Source organism: Chelonoidis abingdonii, chromosome 6, assembly GCF_003597395.2.
Source record: "Chelonoidis abingdonii isolate Lonesome George chromosome 6, CheloAbing_2.0, whole genome shotgun sequence".
Classification (NCBI taxonomy): domain Eukaryota; kingdom Metazoa; phylum Chordata; order Testudines; family Testudinidae; genus Chelonoidis; species Chelonoidis abingdonii.
This window is the reverse complement of record NC_133774.1, coordinates 34,521,380-34,542,274: the sequence shown is the minus strand read 5'-3', so window position 1 is coordinate 34,542,274 and position 20,895 is coordinate 34,521,380. Positions and strand designations below refer to the sequence as shown.

Here is a 20,895-nt window from a genome sequence, read left to right as displayed (position 1 = left end):
GTAACAATTATACATAAATGGATTTTACTTTTGCATACAAAAGGAAATTACATATAAAAATCTGTGTTAAAAGATCTTCCCCATAAAAACCTGGTGACACACCCCATGCAACTCCTTTTTGGATCAGGACCCCTACAATTACATCACCATGAAATTTCAGATTTAAATAGATGAAATCATGAAATTTACTATTTTATGGTATGCTATGACCTGAAATTGACCAATATGGACTGTGAATTTGGTAGAGCCCCAGTTATGGCTGTCAGTTACTATGCTCCTGAACTGAATATTCCCTTATGCTCTAGAAGTGAAAGGCTCCATGTGTTCTAAATTATATATTCTAACTGTTAAAAGGTTATCTATCTAGGCTGCAAAGTCAAACACTCAAAAGTTAGGAAATGCCAGATTTACAGTTGTCTGTGCAACATTCAACCTGTGCACTGAATGAAATAGGTATTCTGTGACAAAAAATAGTACGTGATGTAGTTAAAGACTATCATAATACATACGCAGAAGGGAGATGGATGTTTCAGAATGCTTGAAAAAATAATATTCTTTTAACACAGATTTTTGTATGTAATTTCCTAGTTTTTTTGGTATGCAAAACTTAAAACCATTTATGTACAACTGTAACAACCTCCCCATAATGAATAATCATCAGAGTTTGAAATATGAACCTTCAACACTACAGCACAGACATCTACCAGGTAAACTACAGGACTAACCACGTTAACTGGCAGCAGCCTGTTACCCAAGATAGAGGATGGGAACTATGTGCTATGTCCAAAAGATAGCTGACGTACTCCCACCCCCTCGCCGCCACCCCCCACACCCTAGGAAGTGGAACCTTCTATCCCATGTGGAACTCTCTCACAAGAGGTAAAGGGCTGCTGGCTCCATATAATATGGGAGCCCAGCTTGGATTTTGCTATCTTGGGAGTTTGAGGAAGTCCTGCTCCATGTGATACCCCTTCCTACGCCCCTCTCCTCTTGCCAAAAGCAGCTGGGGCAGCTCACAGGTGTTTTCAGCAGTATTGCCTACTAATATGATAATGTTAGCCTAGTCTAGAGAGTGTTCTGTGATTTTGGCAGGCTGCCAAATTTTTCCTAAGGCACACAAAAAAGAAAAAGGAAATAGTGTTTAACACCTTACAAATCAAATCTTTTCTACACACAAAAGTTGAACATTTGAGGCATGCAGAAATACACATTAAAAAAAGAAACTTCCCCCTAAACATTCTTTTGGCTGGCAAATAGAAGTGCCAGCTTTCTGAAGGTTAATGCTTCCCTGAAAGACTTAATTAAATTTGTCTTTCATGTGAAAACATTACATATTCTTGCAGCAATATATATGTTGTTTGCTTTAAAGTTCTTCCAGTAAAAAGTCAGTTGAACATTTTTCCAGCCCACAAACTTAAGTATTTCTACACTGTATGATTAATTTATTCGAGCTTTATGGCAGCAGCTATATTTTGTGCAGAATTTTCAAAGCGAATGACAAAAAAATCAGGGGCCAATACTTGTTCAGAACTAAATTTGACAGTTGGGATCAGCCAGAAGCTGACAGTACTAAGGAGATCAACTCCGGCAGTACTAGGGAGATCAACTCCCCTACCTTCTACAGTCCTCAGCTGCAATGGGGAAGGGCAATAATTTTTGAACAATGGCACAATGAGGAAAGAATTTAATATTTTTTTCTTAACATTCTGTTTTACATTAAGAGACTACAAAACAACTTTACTTCATGATATTTCTAATTCAGTCAGTTGAAAGAGTTCGCACTACTGGTTAGCTTTGTGTTTAAGAGATTTTCATTCCTTTTATAGTTCATATAATACAAGTGGCCATTATCTTAAAATCAGAGCCATTGAACACCAGATAAGTCAAAAACAAAAAACCTGGCAGCATTAAACATTATTCATTGAGCAATTCTTTATGCAAGTGTCAGACTAGGAGCTCTCTAGCCTGTGTTTATTCCTTCTTTGCTCAGAAAACAAAAGTCTCAACCTGGAGCTTGAATTTAGACCCTAATATAGTACTTGGAAGACCTAACATGATTGGCATTTTCTTTACTTCAGTCCTCACTGAATAAAGATTTCCTTAATCAGGATTTCCATGTTAACAGTTCTATAGGTTTTAATAAAGTTACTTTTCTACACAAAATTTGAATGTGACAATCATCTTCAACAAGCTGTGGAAGTAATCAGAGAATTACAGGTGCTGTGGAACCAATTATACTGAAGTTATTCCCTCTCAGAAAAACCTATTATCTAAATGGCACACCTCAAAATATTCACTTTATTATACAATAAAATGTTTCACTATCTTTAGAGATCTTTATATAAAAATGATCTTCCAAATTCATGTTTGTTTGAATCTACCTCAAAAGTATGAAAGCTGTGTATTTCTAAATCTTTCCCTTACATTTTTGAAAACTACATCCCCAAAGTAACTCAGATTTCTCAGTAAGCCCTTTTCAAGAATTTCATTGTTTTGAAAATTACTTTCAGAAATATTTTGTGTAAGGAATAGTCCATGCTTTGCAGAGGACAGACTGGGGATAAGAGGAACAGTAGCTTAATCCTTTTTGCTATTTGACATTTGATATATTTTTCCTTCTAAAACTGAAGTAACTTGTGCCATTTCTGTTTAAGAAAGCATAGCTAGAAATATGAAAACTTTAGTTATGTAAACAGTGGTCTAGTTGAGCTAATTCAAAAGTGAATATTAAAAGCCTACTTGCATATGTTCACTTTTTATAAGTAGGTTACATTTTCATTATGTATAGTTCAAAGTAACAGAACAAAATGTCAAATATATGCTAATTAACAAATTATGAAGAAAAAATTCATATGTCCATCTATATTTTCAACAGTTAAAAATAAGTGGAGTTGGTACTATCCTGTTTGCTCCAAACCTAGGACTTATGGGTTTTTTTGGAGGGTGTCAGACCCAAGAATACAACAATAAAATATAATCCTTAATATCATTACATGGTTTCTATTTAATCAGTGTTGCTGTAACAAAAGGAACTGACAAAACAAGTTTTACATTTCAAGGCTCACTATCATGAATCCCTGAGTCCACTACCACTGTGTCTAAATTTAGTATCTACCTTTTAAATGGATGTTTCAAATTAGAGGGTTCAGACTGAGGCTCAAGAGTTGCAAGTGGCTCTTTAATATGTGTTGCAAAGAGCTACAGGAGATGCATTAAAACACAGTGTGATTTAATTATTAACCATTCTAAGTTATTAACCAATCAGGATGCTTTTACTATGTTACTAACCAATTGTAGTTGATAAAATACTTACTCATTTTGCTGTGTGTGTATTTTTTATATATAAATATAAATTATATAATGAAATCACACTAGAATGGCTCTTTTGGGTAATGTTGATTGCTAATTTGGTTCCTGAACCACTGATGTCTGAGTAATACTGCTCTATAAATGTGTTTTAAGTTTAGTAAAATAACCTTTATATGTCTATAATTAATAGCATTTTATTTGAATGGCCTAAATGAGAAAAAAAACTGCTCAAAGCTAAATAAAAATATAAATGATTGTCAGTGTTAATCATGTTCTTCTCTAAAACAGTTGTTACAAAGCAAATAAAATAAGATATATAATCAAGTGGATTTATTTTTCAGTTGCTGATCATATTATATTTTTATGATCAATTTCTTATTGAAAATCCCACAACACTTGCATGTTGAGATCAGCAGTGGTTTTTCCCAAGTGAATTATTCAGTCCAGGAACAGGGGTTGCTGGATCAAAATAAACAGAACTACTGACAGGCTTAATGTTAAGCATAGGCCAGGTCACAACATGCCAATCCTAGAAGCAGGCATGCTAGAGCCAGCTCCTCTATGTTAAGTCCTATATACTTCAGAAGTGTCACAGCTGATCCGAGGAAAGGAGAGATCAATAAGGTAACCACAGCATAAACCGTATTATACAGAGTTAATGTAAGTCTATACTTCTCATCTTTCTTTCAGAAAGGCAATACTGAGGTCCTCTTTGTGACTGCTGAAAACCCAAAGGCATAAGTTTAGGATGGGGCTCTCCATGTTGGGCCAATCCAAGCTCAGGGATCTCTACTTCCATTGCAGTTTTGGCTAGAAAAGGTACTCATGTCCTGTCCTAAGCTGTAGTGTAATACTGCTGTGTTGTTTAACACTTGCTGACTTCCAGTGGTGGATGAAGTATCCCTGTATATGGTTTATATAAAAGTTTAAAGCCTTAACTTTGCAAGTACATGTGCCAATATGGAAAGAACTCTTCATCAAATACCTCTAACTACAAAGGTATCAGCTTCAATGGAACTCTGTCAAGTGAAGGGGGTCTGCATTAGTGCATCTACTTGGAGGATGATTCCATACACTTTCTCCTGAAACCTGATGCATTTTTCCACATGTTACTTTTGTATCGTTTATGGGTTTGATTACACTGCAAAAAGTGTTTATGAACAAATTTACAGGTGTCTTGTTTTCAGGAAGTCTGTATTTCTTTCAGTAAACTAGTGGCACTGCAATAATAGTTAAAAGAAAAATCTATATTTTTATAAATTTCATTCACTGCAGAACTCCAATTCTAAACAAACAGAAATATTGTAGAGAAACAAAACCACTATAAAGTGTTACTGAACTGCAAAAATAAGTTCTCACACTTCTGAGAATTATACCTTTCCAAAAAACCGATATATTGGTTATTTATTTGAAGAGCTGTATTTGACAATACAGTACATGTCACACTTAGAGGCACATAGTATAAGAAGTGTGGAATTGCAGTACTTTGACTTTGTACCTTTCATGTATTACAAAAGGCTAAAAAATTTAGTACCCCTTAATTTTTTTTAAATTCACTCATTTTTTCACGCATGACACAAACAACCAGCAAGCCCTTCTGTACCACAATCTGGGATAGCATAATTTAACAAATTATACCAATGCAAAGATATTTTAAGCTATCCATGCCAAATACAAGCTCAGTGCTGCAGTCTGGTCTTAATTATAAATAGTGTTATCCTGAAAATTATCGCAATATTTAACAACCACCACTGATGTTTGCTTACCAACATATAGGCCTAATACAGCAAACTCAAGGGAGAAAATACTTATGCCATATTTAGACACAGTGAAACTATTTAGTGCTATAAAACTAACGTGTCAGATGTAAGACTATTTATTGCAACTTGGTTCTGCCATGTGCTGAGTATCTGTCAAATCACATTGACTTTAATGTAAGCTGAGGACATTTCAACCCTTGCTAGCAGCTCAAGATCTTGCCAGATAAACTACAGCCTTTCAACAAGAATGCCCCCATCCCCCCCCCTTTTTTTTTTTTAGTGAAACAGTGCTAATTGTTAGAGAAAATTTCAGTGATTACTTATAATTCCTCAAACAGATAAACATTCAATAGGAGTTGAAGGCATTCAAGACCTTGCATGATTGGGCTCTAAGGCCAAGATCTCTATAATCAGATTTCCAAAGTGGACCATTGCAACTCACTGAAAAGTTAATTCAAGTTATAACTCAAGGGCTGCCCCAACTTGAGTTTTAACAGTTAGTATTTAAAGAACAAAAACAAAAAAATCTAAATTTGCGACCATGCCTTGCCTGACATCCTGATAAAAACTGGATTATTTATATGTAAAAATTACATTATTACTCGACACTACCACCACCGCCCCACCTCGCCCCAAACACCACCTTAATTGTGTTTCAGATTCTGAAGATTCCCCCTCCTTATCCCCCCTGCTCTCCCCCAGCTAAACTTTTTTTAAAAACTATAAACTCCAGGAAATATTGGATTACCATTTGATCACCTCAGTTCTGAGCACTTTTAATAAATATGGATAAATAGATTAAATAAAATTGGGAAATAACTAAGTTAATTTTCTAACCATCACTACCTTCAAAAAGGCCAAAATCCTGCCTCTAATTAGATCTTCTATTTCCAAGAGGAACTGTACTGTACACACCTGTTTTTAAAAACATCTACATGAGAATACCAGATTATGAGACTGTAATGCAAGCCATTTATCAACTGCCAAAAGGATTCCTAGGGAAACTATGGACTTAATTCTGCACACCTTACTCATGCAAGTAAGGGCTTGCAGCATCAGGCCCAAATTATCCTAACACTGATTCATTAGAAAACAGTTAATTTAAAGCTGGAGCATCTGAATTATAGCATATAAATCAGCATATAGTACAACTTTCTGAAGCTCACATGACAGGGATCTGAGGTAGTGCATTTAAAGAAAAGCTAAAAGCATGGCACATACAGCTTCACACCTCGGCCTCCAGTTGCCATCATGTCTAAAGGGATACTGTCAATTCACGGTATTTTTTTTTTTTTTTTAAAGTTTCCATTTCTGATAGAACGGTATTAAATATTGCCAAATTGAGCCAAATGGCTGGACTCACGACAAAGACAGATCCACATCTGGTATTCTTCCCATCCCTACTATAATCTACTCCTTTTTACATCAGTAGGGTATAACCTCTGGGTTCCTGACCAAGTTGTCAACATAGCCATTCAGATGGGTGAGCCTTGGATAGCTCATTCAAAAGTATCAGTATACTTTATAATATGATACCTAACACGTTGCTTTCCGTACTTTGCAGTACTGTTTGCAAGCACATAATTTAAAGCAGAAAAATGTGACATTTTAGTGTTTTTTTCCCCCTTAATTTATTATCCTTTTTTGTACATTCACCAAAAGGCAAAGAAACTCATCTTCTTTAAAATACCTAATCAGCAACTTTCAGGAACCAAATCAGAGACTTTTATATGTTTGTTATGCTCTTGGAGATCCAGAGTGTAGTTTATACAAACAATGGTCAATCCCAACCTGTAGCATACCCATCATCATCATTACCACAGCAAGTGCAAATACATATGGCTATCCAGTAGAGCATATTGAACAAAACCAGACACCTTCAAAAATATCGTTCTCAAAATGTTAAATTGCATGCCACGGCACATCTGCTTGCAGTATTTGGAAAGGAAGTGCCGTGACTGTCATTTTAGTCTTACTATGCTATGAGGGAAGGGTGGAGTGAGCCATTGTCATCAATCCTCTTCAGAACTGGATTCCTCCTCTTGGTCAGAGAGCTCAGCAACAGGAAAACGCAGGATAGCTGCTACCCCTGTCAGCTGGCCGAGCTGCTCCCCAGACACATGGAGACTGGAGAATATGCGCACTGTGCCCATGTTCTCCCGCACACTATCTACCAGCCGCACATATCGGCTGCGACAAGCCACATCCTGGTGCCTGAAAAGCTCATCACTGATCAACAGGATATCAATGGCCATGGCCTCATTGGCTTTTTCCACATGTTTGAGGCCATAAAAAGCCCGGTCAGGCTCATGTTGCAGCATCTTGTAGAAGTCATCTAAGGCTTTGACCTCACCAGCTGCTTTTGTGTCAGAGAGACGGCTGGCCACAGCTGGGTCACAAAGAGCTTCCTTCAGCGCATACTTATGTCCGGAGGAGGAGTGGACCTACAATAATAAATGTTATAGATAGAAGAAAAAATGGATCATTTAGTCCATGCTGATTATTTAGTCTTATATGTTTCACTTGTGAACTGAAATTTTCGATCGTCAGTCTCTTTCTCAAGGTGATTTTTTTTCATAAATATTGAACAAAATCCCTTCAGCTACCTTTAAATTTAGCAAGGATAGAAAAAAATGTTTCTATCATTCAAGATTTGCTTTAAACGTGCTGGGATTTAGAGCACTGGCCTAGAGCAAAATACATCTGAAACTAGATATCAGAGTAATCCTCAATAGGAACTAGTGCTTTTGCTACATTTGAAAAGAAAAAAGAAAAAAAAAAGAAAGCTGGGTTGTTTTTCTCTCTAAAGTTACATCTCTGAAACAATATACCAACTGTTTAGAAAAGAAAAACCTGCTAAGGCTACAGATATATGCTTCAGAAGAGGCATGCATTGCACATGCTGCACATGTAGGAAGTGTGCACTTTTCAGTAGTGATTGGACCCTGCTCCACACGGTGATCATCACTAAAAGTCAGAAAAAACCTGGTACATATCCATGTTAAAACACTGAGATAAAACAAATGCCGGTTTCATACTTCTGAATCTATTTTTAACGCATTGGGATCTCCAAAGGCTTGGAAGCTTGATTTTGGACTAAAGACCTGCTTAATCTGGGAAGCCAGAAGTAGTAAACTCAGGAAGCCAATAAGATCTGTCTTTTCTTATTTTTTTTTCCATTCGCCTTTAAAAAATACCCAAGAAGTCAGATGAAAAATAATCAGTAAATGAAATCTTAAGGTCATGCAGACAACCAAACCAAGAGAAACAAATATTAAAGTTTTCAACAGCAATGTAAACTCAGTCCCGCCAGTTACAGGTATGTTTTTGTTTGCATTTTTTACAGCAGCATTAAATCTGTCATTAAACACACATGATTAGGGCTCTACCAAATTCACAGCCTTGAAAAATGCGTCACGGACTGTGAAATCTGGACTCCCACTGTGAATACTGGTATTTTGTGTGCTTTTACCTTACACTATATAGATTTCACGGGGGAGACAAGCGTTTCTCAAATTGAGGGTCCTGGCCCAAAAGAGAGTTGTAGGGGGCTTGCAAGGCTATGGGGGGGGGTGGTATTGGCACCCTTACTTCTGCGCTACTTTCAGAGTTGGGTGGCTGGAGAGTGGCAGCTGGTGGCTGGGCGCTCCGCTCTGAAGGCAGCACAGAAATAAGGATGGCATACCAAAACCATACCATACCACCCTTACTTCTGTGCTACTGCCTTCAGAGCTGGATGGCCAGAGAGTGGCAGCTGTTGACTGAGGTCCCAGCTCTGCAGGCAGCAGTGCAGAAATAAGGGTGGCAATACCATACCGTGCAATCCTTACTTCTGCTCTGCTGCTGGCAGCAGCTCTGCCTTCAGAGCTGAGCTCCTGGACAGCAGCTGCTGCTCTCCAGCTGCCTACCTCTGAAGGCAGTACCACCAGCAGCAGCACTGCAAAAGTTGAGTAGTAATACTGCAACCTCCCCTAGAATAACTTTGCGACACTCCCCCAACTCTTTTTTGGTTCAGGACGCCTACAATTAGAATGCTGTGAAATTTCAGATTTAAATAGCTGAAATAATGAAGTTTATTATTTTTAAAATCCTATGACCGTGAAATTGACCAAAATGGACCCGGACTTTGGTAGGGCCTGAAACAACAGGACTGAGCTGACATTCATGTAATTTCCCAACTGTTGTAGTTTCTGCCATCTTAATGAGCCACTATCAAGTTTTTTGTTTTTTGTTTGTTTATATTTTTCGGAGGGGAGAGGGGGTTTCATTTAATTACCTACTGCTTTATCTAGTCTAGATTTAAATGTCCCAAATGAAAGGACACCTACATTCCTTACTAGCCAATCATTTAAGATCCCACCAAAAATACATTTCTCTTGATGTTCAGCCCAAGTTTTCTTTGTGTTAATATCATTTTACTTATAACACCTTTTTGTCATATTGTATCACTCTTCACTCTTTTTGGATTTCCTGATTTAAGGGTTACTTATCTACTTTACCTGAAGGAATTTTGACCGGTTCTCTAGCAGCAGCTTGTTGTCAGTCTTGACTGCCTGCTGGAACATGTAATCACAGAACTGTTCTCTTACGAACCCCGGGCTGGCCACCAGAACACATTTCACAATCTCAAAGTTGATATGACGCTGAATTGCCTGCACCACCTGCTCATAGAATCTCTCCAGCGCTCGGTCATGTTGACTGCAATTACCCTTTCGTTTTCTGGGGATGTTCACTTCAATCTTGGCCCGGGTCAGTGTCATGCTGGGAGTAACAAGACAGATATGAGCCAGACCCTCCTGCATGACCACTGCTGCCACATCAGCGCTCCAGCTTGGGTCACAAGCCTGCTCAATGCGCTCCAACACCACACTGTCCCACTGCTTCTTGGCTAGCGTGAACTGGCGATTGGGCTCCAGCTCAATGGTGTGGTAGGCTCCCATCTTGACGTACTCATTCTCCTGGATGTTGGTCCCCTTGACCCGCAGCTGGCAGGCCTGTGAGTCAAAGTCGATGGTCTCCACGCAGAGGGTGAGGGTGGTGCGGATGCGGTTGCTGCCCACGCTGCCTGTGGAGGACTCGGTCTGCACCTTGCGGATGGTGGATGCCCGCAGGCTGTCGCCCACCTGCAGCAGATTGTAGGTGTGCCATATGTCCTCGGGATCCTCGGGGATCAGTGTCACCTGCCCTGTGTTATCCTTCTCGATGTCCTTCCTCACCAGCTTCATCCTGCCGCTGCCCGGCCTGCCCGGGAAACGTGACAGCACGGCACCCCGCTCTCGGGGCAGGCGCTGGCTCCTCAGCCCACGCCTGGGGCCTCACACGGCCTGGGGACCCTGCGTACTCTCGGCGGGAAGGGGACGGGGGCAGAAGCCTCTCGGAGGGGACACGTGGGACGGTGCCAGCCGGCTCTAGGCCCTGGCAGAGGCGCTGCCTGCCACCGGACCCCCTCACGCTAACGGGCTGACCGCTCCACTGACCTCGCTGATCCGAGCGGCGCTTGACGACACTCCACAGTCAGTCGTCAGCGGCGGCGGCGACACCGAGACGCGCCTGCGCACTGGCTGGGGACAGGACAAGGCACAGTCGGAAGCAGCCCGGCGACAGCACCGTCCCCCTCGCATACGCGCCAGCTAGGCAGCTCCTTCCCATAGCGCATGCGTACACTGCCAACTCGGAGCAAAGACGTTGTCTACTTCCGGCGCACTTACGTAAACTGGCTCAGGGAGCCGGCGGCGAACCCTAATCACGCATGCGCACAGAAATGCCGGCGTCGCCGACGCTGATTGCATTCTCTCCCCCCCCCCCCCTTGTAGCGCATGCGCGGAATGTGCCCAGGACAGCGGGAGATTGCTCGGGGCCAGGGCTCGGGTGGACGTTCGGGGCTGGGTTTGGCTGCTAGCGAGGCAGGGGCGGTGGTCGCGGCACAGACAGAAGCGACGTCAGGGCGGTGCACATGGCTCTAGCACCGCTGTTCTGAGGGGGGCTGCGCTTGCCGGCCACGCGGCGCCTGACCCAGCACGTCCCCCCGCCTGCTCCCAGCCCACCGTGCCCCGAGCGCAGCCGCCGCCCTACTGCCTCCTGCCCCTGAGCAGTGCTGGCCCCGGGGGCCGTGCGAGGGCTGTGGTACCTGGTGAAGGGAGCATCTCTCGCCCTGCTAGAGAGCCGGCCTGCCCGGGTGCACGGCCTTGCTCTGTTCCACTTCCCTTTGGCACAAAGCTAGAGTAACGGCTGGGTTAGTCGGGCACACAAGCATGGCCACTGGCAGGCTCTTCCATTTAATAGAGATTAGTAACAATACCTACATTTTATACAGCGCTTAGTATCAATAGCTCTCAAAGCACTTTACAAAGGAGGTTAGTATCAATACTCCTATTTCACAGATGGGGAAACTGAGGTGCAGAGAAGTGATTTGTCAAAAAAGTTATTCAGTAGTTCAGTGGCAGAGAACCCAAGGCTCCTGAGTGTAGTTGTTGGGCTCCCATGAGCTGCCAATATTACAGTCCCCACAACAAGCCAAATTTGAAGACTAAGGTAAATATGAAGCTAGATTTATGACTTATGTTATACAGGCAGTCAGATGACATGATCACACTGGTCTCTTCTGGCCTGGAAATCTATGACAGAAAGATTAAACTATGTCTTGGGAAATGTTAAAAAGCAACATTGTGCCTGCTAGAACATTAGTTTTCAATCTTTTTTCATATGTGAACCCCTAAAACTTTTCAAATGGAGATGGGATCCCTTTGGGAGTCTTAAACATAGTCTGCAGACTTCCCCAGCAGTCTACAGGTTGAAAGCCGTTTTGTTGGAAGAAGCAAGATAAACTATATTAACTACATTCACATAAGAACTTCTCTGTGAATAAAAAGCAGGGTTAGTAGAAGTTGGTTTTTATTTTCTAAATGTCTTGGTTCTCTCGCTGTGAATACAGTGCTACATTATGCATATATATATATATATATAGAACAAGCTGCAGAATTGAGGCATTTTTTAAACAGTAGTATTGGAAAAAATAGCCAACAGGGTTTCTGCTATGGAAAATAATGTCTCATTAATCTCTTAGAATACATCGTTAAAGTAGTAGATAAAGAAAAACCACTTGACAATTTATTTAGATGTATCAAAAGACTTTTAACAAGATCCCTCAGAAACAACTATTAGAGAAGCTAAGAAGTCATGGTGAAGTAATGTCATCTATCAAAAACTGGCTAGAAGACAAAAAGGATTAAAAGGTCATTTTCATCATAGCAAAAAGTGAATAGTTGGGTGCCTCAAGGTTCTGTACTAGGTCCAGTGTTGATTACTATATTAAGACCCTGGAAAAGGTAGGGTGACTAGTGAGGTGGCAATATTTGCAAATGACGCAAAGTTATTTAGGTTAGATCAAGACCAGAGGGGACTATGAGGAACTTCACAGAGACCTCAACATGGTAGATGAATGGGCAACATGATGGCAAATGGGAGTTTTAATGTTGACAAATCAAAGTCATACCAGTGCAGGAGACAATGTAAACTACTGCACCTTAGAAGGTTCGAACTTAAATGTATCAACTCAGGAAAGGATGCTGCGTATCACTGTAGACATCTGCTCAATGTGTAGCTGCAGTCAAAAATGCAAATGACGTTAGGTTGCATAAGGAATGGTTGGGGGGGTGGGGAAGAACAATAGAGAAAGTATTTTAATCCCTTTATATACATCAATGGTGCAGAGAAGGGTGATGAGAATGACTAAGAGGCATGGAAAAACTCAGGAAGAGAGATTGAAATGAATGGAATTATTTAATTTAGAACTGAGATAAATCAGAGGAGACATGCTAGAAGTATATAAAATAATGAACAGTGCTTCATTTCTCCCTGTCTCCTAACACGAAAGCAAGGGAACATCTAATGAAATAAAAAAGTGGCAAATTCAGAACTGATAAAAAGAAATATTTTTTCATGCAACACATAATTAGACTGAAACTCTCTGCTCTTGAAAGTCATTGAGGTCAAGTATCAGAGGGGTAGCCGTGTTAGTCTAGATCACTGAGGCCAAGAATTTAGCAGGATTCAAAAAGGGATTGGATGTTTATACAGATCAGAATCTCCAGAGTTATCATAAGGAATAGCAAAAATTCTGAGAGGTTTATTAAACCTCATGCTTCAAGGTTTAAGCCGATCTCTATTAGAGCTCAGGATGAGACCGAATGGGAGGCAGATTGTCTGATGCTGTGGAGTTCTTACACCCTCTGAAGCATATAGTGCTGGCTGCTGTTGGAGAAAAATACTGGACTAGATGGACCTCATTTCTGATTTGGTATTACAATTCCTAAGTTCCTAAGACTGAGTCCTAAGTATCACACAAAGGCAAAGGATACTATTTAATGGGGTTTATGAATAAGAGGCCTAATGCTCCATTCTGTAAACACTTACATACGTGCTTAACTATTAGCATGTGTAATCCCATGGAAATTAATGGCACTACTCACAGGTGTAATGTTAAGCACAGACGTAACGGTTAGGATTGGGTCTTATATTTGTTCATTCTTTTCAATTACAAAATCGTACAATCTAGATGGGGGTTGTGTTCAGTTTTTCTTTAGGAGTTTCCTCCCACCTTTTTTAATATTTATCGGATATACATTTTTCTGAACCTGGAGGAGCGTTTCTCATTTCCCTTGCATTGCAGGTTGGATATTACTTCGCTTTTTCACTTTTAAAAATGCTTCTATATTTTAGCATAAGACCTTTTGGGGGCTCTAAATACTTCAGCTAGTCAATTATTTATCCAACATATTGGAGTAGGGAATATTTTCAGAGATTCATTATGCTGATTTTTGTGACACGTTTTTCAGACATTGCTTTTGGCAGCTTGTGACAAATCAGGTTCCCGCCTCTGAAGCTGCAGAGGCTCCTGTGCAGTTGGCTTGGTGTGGTTCCACTATGGCAGAGAAAGGGAGTGTGCACCCTTTGCATGGTTCTGAGCCCTGCTTGGCATGAGGCCTGTGAGCAGCATGCCACAGAGAATATGGTGGGGCAAGGCGTCTGTGTCCTTCCACCACTCACCTCCAGAACTAGGTGAAAGCCTTGCAGAGGTCACCTCAATCACTGGGAGTTGAGGACCGTGCAAAAAAGTGCTTTTTAAAAATCAAGTTAGGCAACTTGAGTTAATTAACACAATTTGAAACACCCCTAAGCACTTAGTTTAACATCTTTTCAATTGTAATAGCTGGTTGTTTTGAAACCTAAAGAGGCTCCACAACTGTGCTGTGGTTGGGGGAAGAAAATTTCTTCTTTCTCTAACACTGTGCATCTTCTCAGCACATGGCCAATTACACAGGCTGAGTGCTGGATTTTCCTTTTTGTGTTGCTTAAGATATACACAATTTCAAATGCAAGACTCATGCTGTTCTCAAGTGAAAATTAGCTATAAGTAGCGCTTAACTAACAAGCGTAAAAGGATTTTATACTTTCTTCTTGCTGCATAAATGTAAGTCTTCTCTTTTATTTGACAGCTCAACTATATGCATTATTATACATTTTCAAATCAGAGATCTTTCCTTTACTCTTTGAGCCCAGTCCTGTAATCTTTACTCAGACCAGCAGTCCCACTGATGTCAATGGAACTGCTGCATCTTAAAGGACAGGAGAAGGCTGGATATCTCTAAATAATAGATAAATACTCAGTTCATGCAAGTTTTGACCTGTTCTGTGTTGTCAAAACTAAACATTGCTAAACTAAAGATTGCCATGTTTCATAGTGACTGCAAGAGAGATTGCAACTCAACACATATACAGTAATCTACTTCTGTTGTGCAGTGGAGAGAAGCAGACATTTCTAGGGATACTGGATTCCTTTTTCAAGCAAAAAACTGAAAACTTTATACAAATTAGGAACTATGATCCATAACTACGTTTATAGTCACCTTAAACTATAATTATGCCATCTACAATTAAAGAGACATTGTCAACATATGTCATATTTCTATCTGAAAATTTTGTGCCTATTCTTAAAATAATCATCTCAGGTTACTATAACTGAAAGAAATATTTTGCTATGTATTTCCAATGTATTTATTTTTTTGTATTTGACAACTGTTACCAGATGCACTGTTGTCCCATAGAGATCCCAATCCTGCAAATAGTTAAACATTTGAGTAACTTTTTTATTTGAGTAATCCCATTAAAGTCTATGGGCCGGATCCTCACCTGGTTTAAACTTTGAAGACCTATGACAGTTTACATAACTGAGGATCTGGTCTCTTGCAACTACTTGCTTGTGTAAAATTAAGCACAAGCATAAGGCCTGTAGAATTGAACTCAGTCATTTAAACAGTTTCCCTGTTATTTGTGTAGGTCTTTTTTGTGGCTGACATGGGAGAGAACAATATATATATATATTTTAAAATTGGAAATTGTGGTTGTAAAACCACATAAACTGGCAGGAAGACTAACACACACCTCCTACTGTATTTTCTACTGCATGCATCTGATGAAGTGGGCTTTAGCCCACGGAAGCTTATGCTCAAATAAATTTGTTAGTCTCTAAGGTGCCACAAGTACTCCTCATTCTTTTTGTTAATACAGACTAACACGGCTACCACTCTGAGAGTTGAGAGTGTCTCTTTAAGCAGAATTTCAATTTTAAATAAAGCAATTGTCAACTTTCTGACTTCCCAACATATCAAATTATTTTGCCTGTTGTAGTAAGAGGAGGTCCTGAGATATAAACCTTGGTATCAGAGGCCTGCTATGAGGCCTAAGACCTGAACTAAAGTAATAGTCAAGACTTTGCTAACATGAAGTAAAGCTGTGAGCCAGAGGCAGGCCCTGCTCACAGAAGCTGACAAGGAAAGGGCTGATGCTGCGAAAAGAGACATACCTAAAAGGTACTGGACACCAGATATCAGAACATTTGCATACTTGTACACTTCACACAGATAACAAGGAACAGGCTAACCCATCTCAATGACAGGGCCAAAAGGGAAATATGATGGATAGAGTTGTTTTGTTCGAACCAACATGTACAAGGTGAGAGGCGGCACCTAGCTATGTAGAGGGTTGTACCTTGCTACGTAGAAGGCTTGCACCTCAATACGTCAGGAGTGATGTGTAACTTGTTTGTACCTGTGTATAAGAATGCATCCCTGGGGCAGTGTCTTTGTCCAGCCTAGCGGGCAGTGGAAAGTCCCACCACTGACTGAGCTGAGTCCATTGCCAGGGGGCACATATTCGTAGTATGTCCTGTAGAGTAAAGTCTAGAGGGAACGATCATTGTGCTTCATTTGACAATAAACCTGGCCGAAGTGCCTTCGTACCTTACTAGAATCTGTGGTCATTGTGGGTTCTCTCGGGGTCTGCTGTGTCAGCTATCTGCGCAGAGCTGGGGCAGCACACAAAGGGAACACACGCACGTAGCTGATTGAAATCAACATTGAATGTAGCAGAGCACCACACTGGTAGCATCTGACAACACCTGTTTCTGCAGCATAGGGTGGCAATTTAAAACAGAAGTTGCAGTATTAAGATAAAAAAGTTAACGAGAGATGCAAAAGTTAGGAGTTCTGCTTAAACTCTGAAGTTACAATGTGACAATTGAACTTCATATCAATCATTAGAATAGAATATCAGGGTTGGAAGGGACCTGAGGAGGTCATCTAGTCCAACTCGCTGATCAAAGCAGGGTCAATCCCCAGACAGATTTTTGCCCCAAATCACTAAATCCTCAAGGATTGGGCTCACAACCCTGGGTTTAGTAGACTAATGCTCAAACCACTGAGCTATATGTGATAAGCAAGTGCTTGAACACACAGATCAATACAGCCTAGTTCATTAAGAGCTTCTATAAGCAATAAAATGCTTCTTATAATAGTTTTGTATAAAAATATACTACAAGCAGGGTATTGCACTCATGGTCTGATCCTGCACCCACTGAGCTTAAGAATGTGTTGTTCATTTTAATGGGCAAAAGTCTGAACTGCTGGAGAGAGAAATATTATCTCAGTAAGTTTGAGGAACACCTAGCTGAGTTGCATCGCACCAGAAACCTGGTCCTGGTCCCAATGAGATATTGAGACTTCTGCCTTTGACTTCAGTAGGGCAGGACCCTATGAGCAAGAAGACATCAGCTAAGTATCTATTACTATGCATTACATTTTTTCATGAATCAATTTTATTTTAAAAAATTTCAGAAAAGTCAAAAGTACCAAGAGCTCAATCAAAAATGTGTAGGATTATATGTTGTCTCCCATTCATTCTCAGAGAGAAAAAGACAGATTTGTAGGTGTAGGACCTATGAGCTCTTGTTACGCTCACTCCCCCACTCCTACCTTTTCTAGCTTTCTGTTTTGTTTTCCTAGATAATTTAAAGGGTTCTATTTTCTTTTTAAATGGAGCAGTTCAGTACTTGATTTTCAAGCGCTCTGAGCAGTACAAAAAAATAAAATAAAAAAAGATAAAGGTGCATATAGTTTATGTTAACATGATTTTCTAAAGTTTCCTCTTTATGATTAGATAATATCTTGTTTGCAGTTGGGTCACCCAACTCTCCTTTTAGTCAAACTAAAGTTGTACCATCAACTTATTTTTCATTGCTTATCTTAGATCAGAACCTGTATGAAGAGTAGCTGGCTAAAGCAGACTCCAGGCAAGACTGAGGTGACACTGGTAGGAAGAAGGGTTGTGACCAGTGTATCTTGGACTTGCGAACTTGCAACAGTCTAGAACAAGACAGAAGGGCCTGAATGGGAGAGAGGTCTCTGAATGCAAAAAGCTATGGGGAGAGCAGCTGAGAAATGATAGAGAAATTGTTATGGACAAGAGGAAAAGAACAGAGAAGAGGTAGTGAAGGGGTAAGAAAAGAAGAGATGGGATAGTTTTGTTATATAACATTCTCTCAAACTGTGTTTTTAGCTTGTCTAGTTAGATTGTAAATTCTCCTGGGTAGGAACTGTCTGCTATTCTGTGTTTTCACTTCTACTCTGTGTAGCCCATTCTTGGTTGGTCCTTAGGAACTACCATAATAAACATGGTTAATAAATAATAATAATACATTAATGTGCCCTTGAACAGAGAGAGCTCCAGTAGAGAGAAGGCTCAGGGGCTATGTAGAAGCAGACTGAGAGTGAATGAGGGTGAAAATTGAGGAAGCCTCATTGTTTTGATATTAAAATAATCTCTGTGTATGTGATGTTGTTATAATTGTCAGATAAAAGTTAGGCAATTAAAGTTCAGATAATCGCACTATTAATTTGTCCACGTTGCACATATATGAAAGAACTTTATCTTTTGCAGTTCTTGAGTTCATTTAAATTTGCACTTTTCTTGCTGAATCATCTGTAGCCAATACAAGTTTTAACTGTTCAATTCCAGATGGAAAAGGAGTCCAGAAATAAGTGTTTAAAACTGCTGCAGCTGCATATCCCCCCTCCACAAAGAAACACCACCATCACTTGCACAAAACCAAGTACAGTATAAGGATTTGGGAAAGGATCATGTAATAATAGTTTAGGAAATAATTATAATGATGTGATATACATCTGCAAAGTGCTACCTATCAACTACCTGATAAACCTAGATTACTACACTTGTTCAGGTTTGTACATGAATCTCGCTTCAGAACAATCCCAAAGTGAAGAAAAGAGTTACAAAATACTTTCAACAATATAAATGATCTTATCGTTTCCCCCACTTCCTGTCACTCTCTATTTGGATGATTTATATAAAGCTTATTTCTTCGTGCTTATTGGTTAATTTCAGACTTTATCAGCTCAATTGTTTTGCCTTGCTCACACTGTAAGAAATCTGTATCCCAGAGAGACAAATCCCACAGTTATGTGAATGTTTGCACTTCCTCAACTCATTTCCATTTCCTTGAATTTTCTCTCCCTAAATACAAACGCTTTAGCCACAACTCCCCCAACATATCAGAAATTGTTGTCCACACAGTACTTGAATTGCCCCCCCCCCCACTTTTGTGCAAAAGAAAAGAAAACCCCAACAACATTAAGTCCTTAAATGGAAATACTACATGCTTAATGGGCTGAGCTATCGTCCCTGAAACATTTTTTTGCCTTCCTCAGTGTGAACAGTTAACATTGCCCTTTGCAGTCAACCATATCAGAAACCAAGAAAAAAGTTCACACTCATCAATGTTGTTCCTGCATAACTCACCCTTCGCCCAGCAGCTTCTACTTGTATTGTTGTCTCCCATCCCTCCTGCCTTTTGAGTATTTTCCTGAGATGCTAGGGTGTAAAGGAGATTGACGCCCAGCGAAATAAAGTTTCTTAAAAACCCAACTCTCTTAAACCGGGGCACTAGGAGCGGAGTGAGGTTTCTAGGGATGATGGATATAGAGATTTGAAGCGACTCTGGTGCCATATCCTGAGAGATTCATCCTCCCTAAGAAGGGAGCCTCCCTGCAGAGGAGCGAGACTTGGCAGATCTGGGTCTTCAGAGAAGAGGGAAAGAGAGAGAGTTCTCTCACCTGTCAGAATCCCGCATGGGACAGCGACACCTGGGCTTCTGCTACGGAGGGGCTGGGAGCCCATGGCTGCAGTGGCAAGGATAGCCCGTGAAGGAGGACAGGGCCGGGGGGCAGCAGAGCAGATCCCCTGGGCTAGCTCGCTCGTTCACACGGTGCCTGTTAGGGGGAAGAGCTCAGTGCGCTGCAACTGCCTCTGGTCCTCTCTGCATCTGCAAGAGCAGCAGCCGGGCTAGGCATTTCCTGTTTGTTGTTTCAGTCCCTTCAAGTTTTCTCTTCACATCAAGATGAGTTTCCCCCACACACACAACCGCCCCCCTAACCCCAGACGGTCTCTGGGTCTTTGAAACCCCCGCGTGGCAGGATCCCAGAGCTGAGAGACATGTACAAATAAAGTCAGATCTCAGTGTTTAGGCTAAAGCCTGCAGGGAGCAAAGCAAACCTTAAAGGGACAAATGCACTTTTATAATTCCTGGGTGTCTCCTACCGGCCAACCCCCACCCAGGATGGGAGTGGGAGGGCAGTAGGAGAGAGCTGGATGTCCGGCTCCGGATTACAACTGGCCTGTCATTGTTCTCGTGCCCCTTCCTCCCGTCAGCATATGAAACAAATCAAACCGATGAAGAGAAGTGCGTTAAATCCAGATTACAAGACACTTCCAGTCTGAGAGTGACTTTAGTTTTATTTCACTTACATCACTCTTTAAAAATGTGTATGTGCTGTACCACAGTCCTAAAGCCAGTCACTTGCTTGTAGGAGAAAATTGGGGAATTTTTCCCCTCCTCCACCAAACTAAGTGTTGCTGGGATCTAAATTTTCAACGGCTTCCCAGACAGAGGATGCATGCATTTCCTCCATGCTCTGTTCTGCATTTGCATGTGCTTTGCATTATCATTAAAGCTCAAGACAAAAATTACCTCTGCCCACAACTTCCAAATTCTTTTTGTGGTCTCTTCCATTCTCCCTCAGGAATTTCACAAATTAATCACTGAATAAACCCTATGAATAATGCTAAACTAAGTTCAGGGTGAACAGTGACTATGTTCAGAATATTTTAAACTCACTGCAAATGTGCCTGGCAATATTTATTCTTTTCTAATGTTCCAGAGCTGTGTCCAGTTTGTGTTATATTCCTTTCAGAATAATTGATCTGAGATTCATCTTTGAACATACTACCAAGTTATTGTATTACTCTGCAAAACAAAGGAAACTGAGATGGTGCATTGCTGCACTATGGAAAGAAAATAGAGTTCAAAACACAATCTGAAGTACTTAGATGTTGTGGGCCATTACTGAATTCTCCTCCCCTTTTTGAGCTGGAGCCAGGAGTTCAGTGAATTTTTTTCAGTTCCTCAGATGCTAAT

General features: G+C 40.6%; 2 protein-coding genes and 1 long non-coding RNA gene across 3 annotated transcripts in view; 1 reads left to right on the top strand and 2 right to left on the bottom strand.

Moving 5' to 3' along the window:
* ITGA1 (integrin subunit alpha 1) overlaps window positions 1-19,833 on the bottom strand; it is a 102,341-nt gene extending 82,508 nt beyond the window's left edge. Inside the window, exon 1 of the mRNA XM_075067479.1 lies at window positions 19,535-19,833. Coding sequence (XP_074923580.1) covers window positions 19,535-19,598 — 64 coding nt within the window. The 5' untranslated portion in view covers window positions 19,599-19,833. The remainder of the gene's footprint in view (window positions 1-19,534) is intronic.
* Window positions 1,668-10,728, bottom strand: PELO (pelota mRNA surveillance and ribosome rescue factor). The gene is made up of 2 exons (XM_032798904.2): window positions 9,569-10,728; window positions 1,668-7,513 (listed from the first exon to the last, which is right to left on the bottom strand). The coding sequence occupies exons 1-2, from the start codon at window positions 10,292-10,294 to the stop codon at window positions 7,082-7,084; spliced, it is 1,158 nt and encodes a 385-aa protein (XP_032654795.1). The 5' UTR covers window positions 10,295-10,728; the 3' UTR covers window positions 1,668-7,081.
* On the top strand, window positions 17,697-18,789 carry LOC116835772 (uncharacterized). The gene is made up of 2 exons (XR_004376291.2): window positions 17,697-17,899; window positions 18,420-18,789. It is a non-coding gene; the product is annotated as an uncharacterized LOC116835772 (long non-coding RNA).
* Window positions 19,834-20,895: the final 1,062 nt, after the last annotated feature.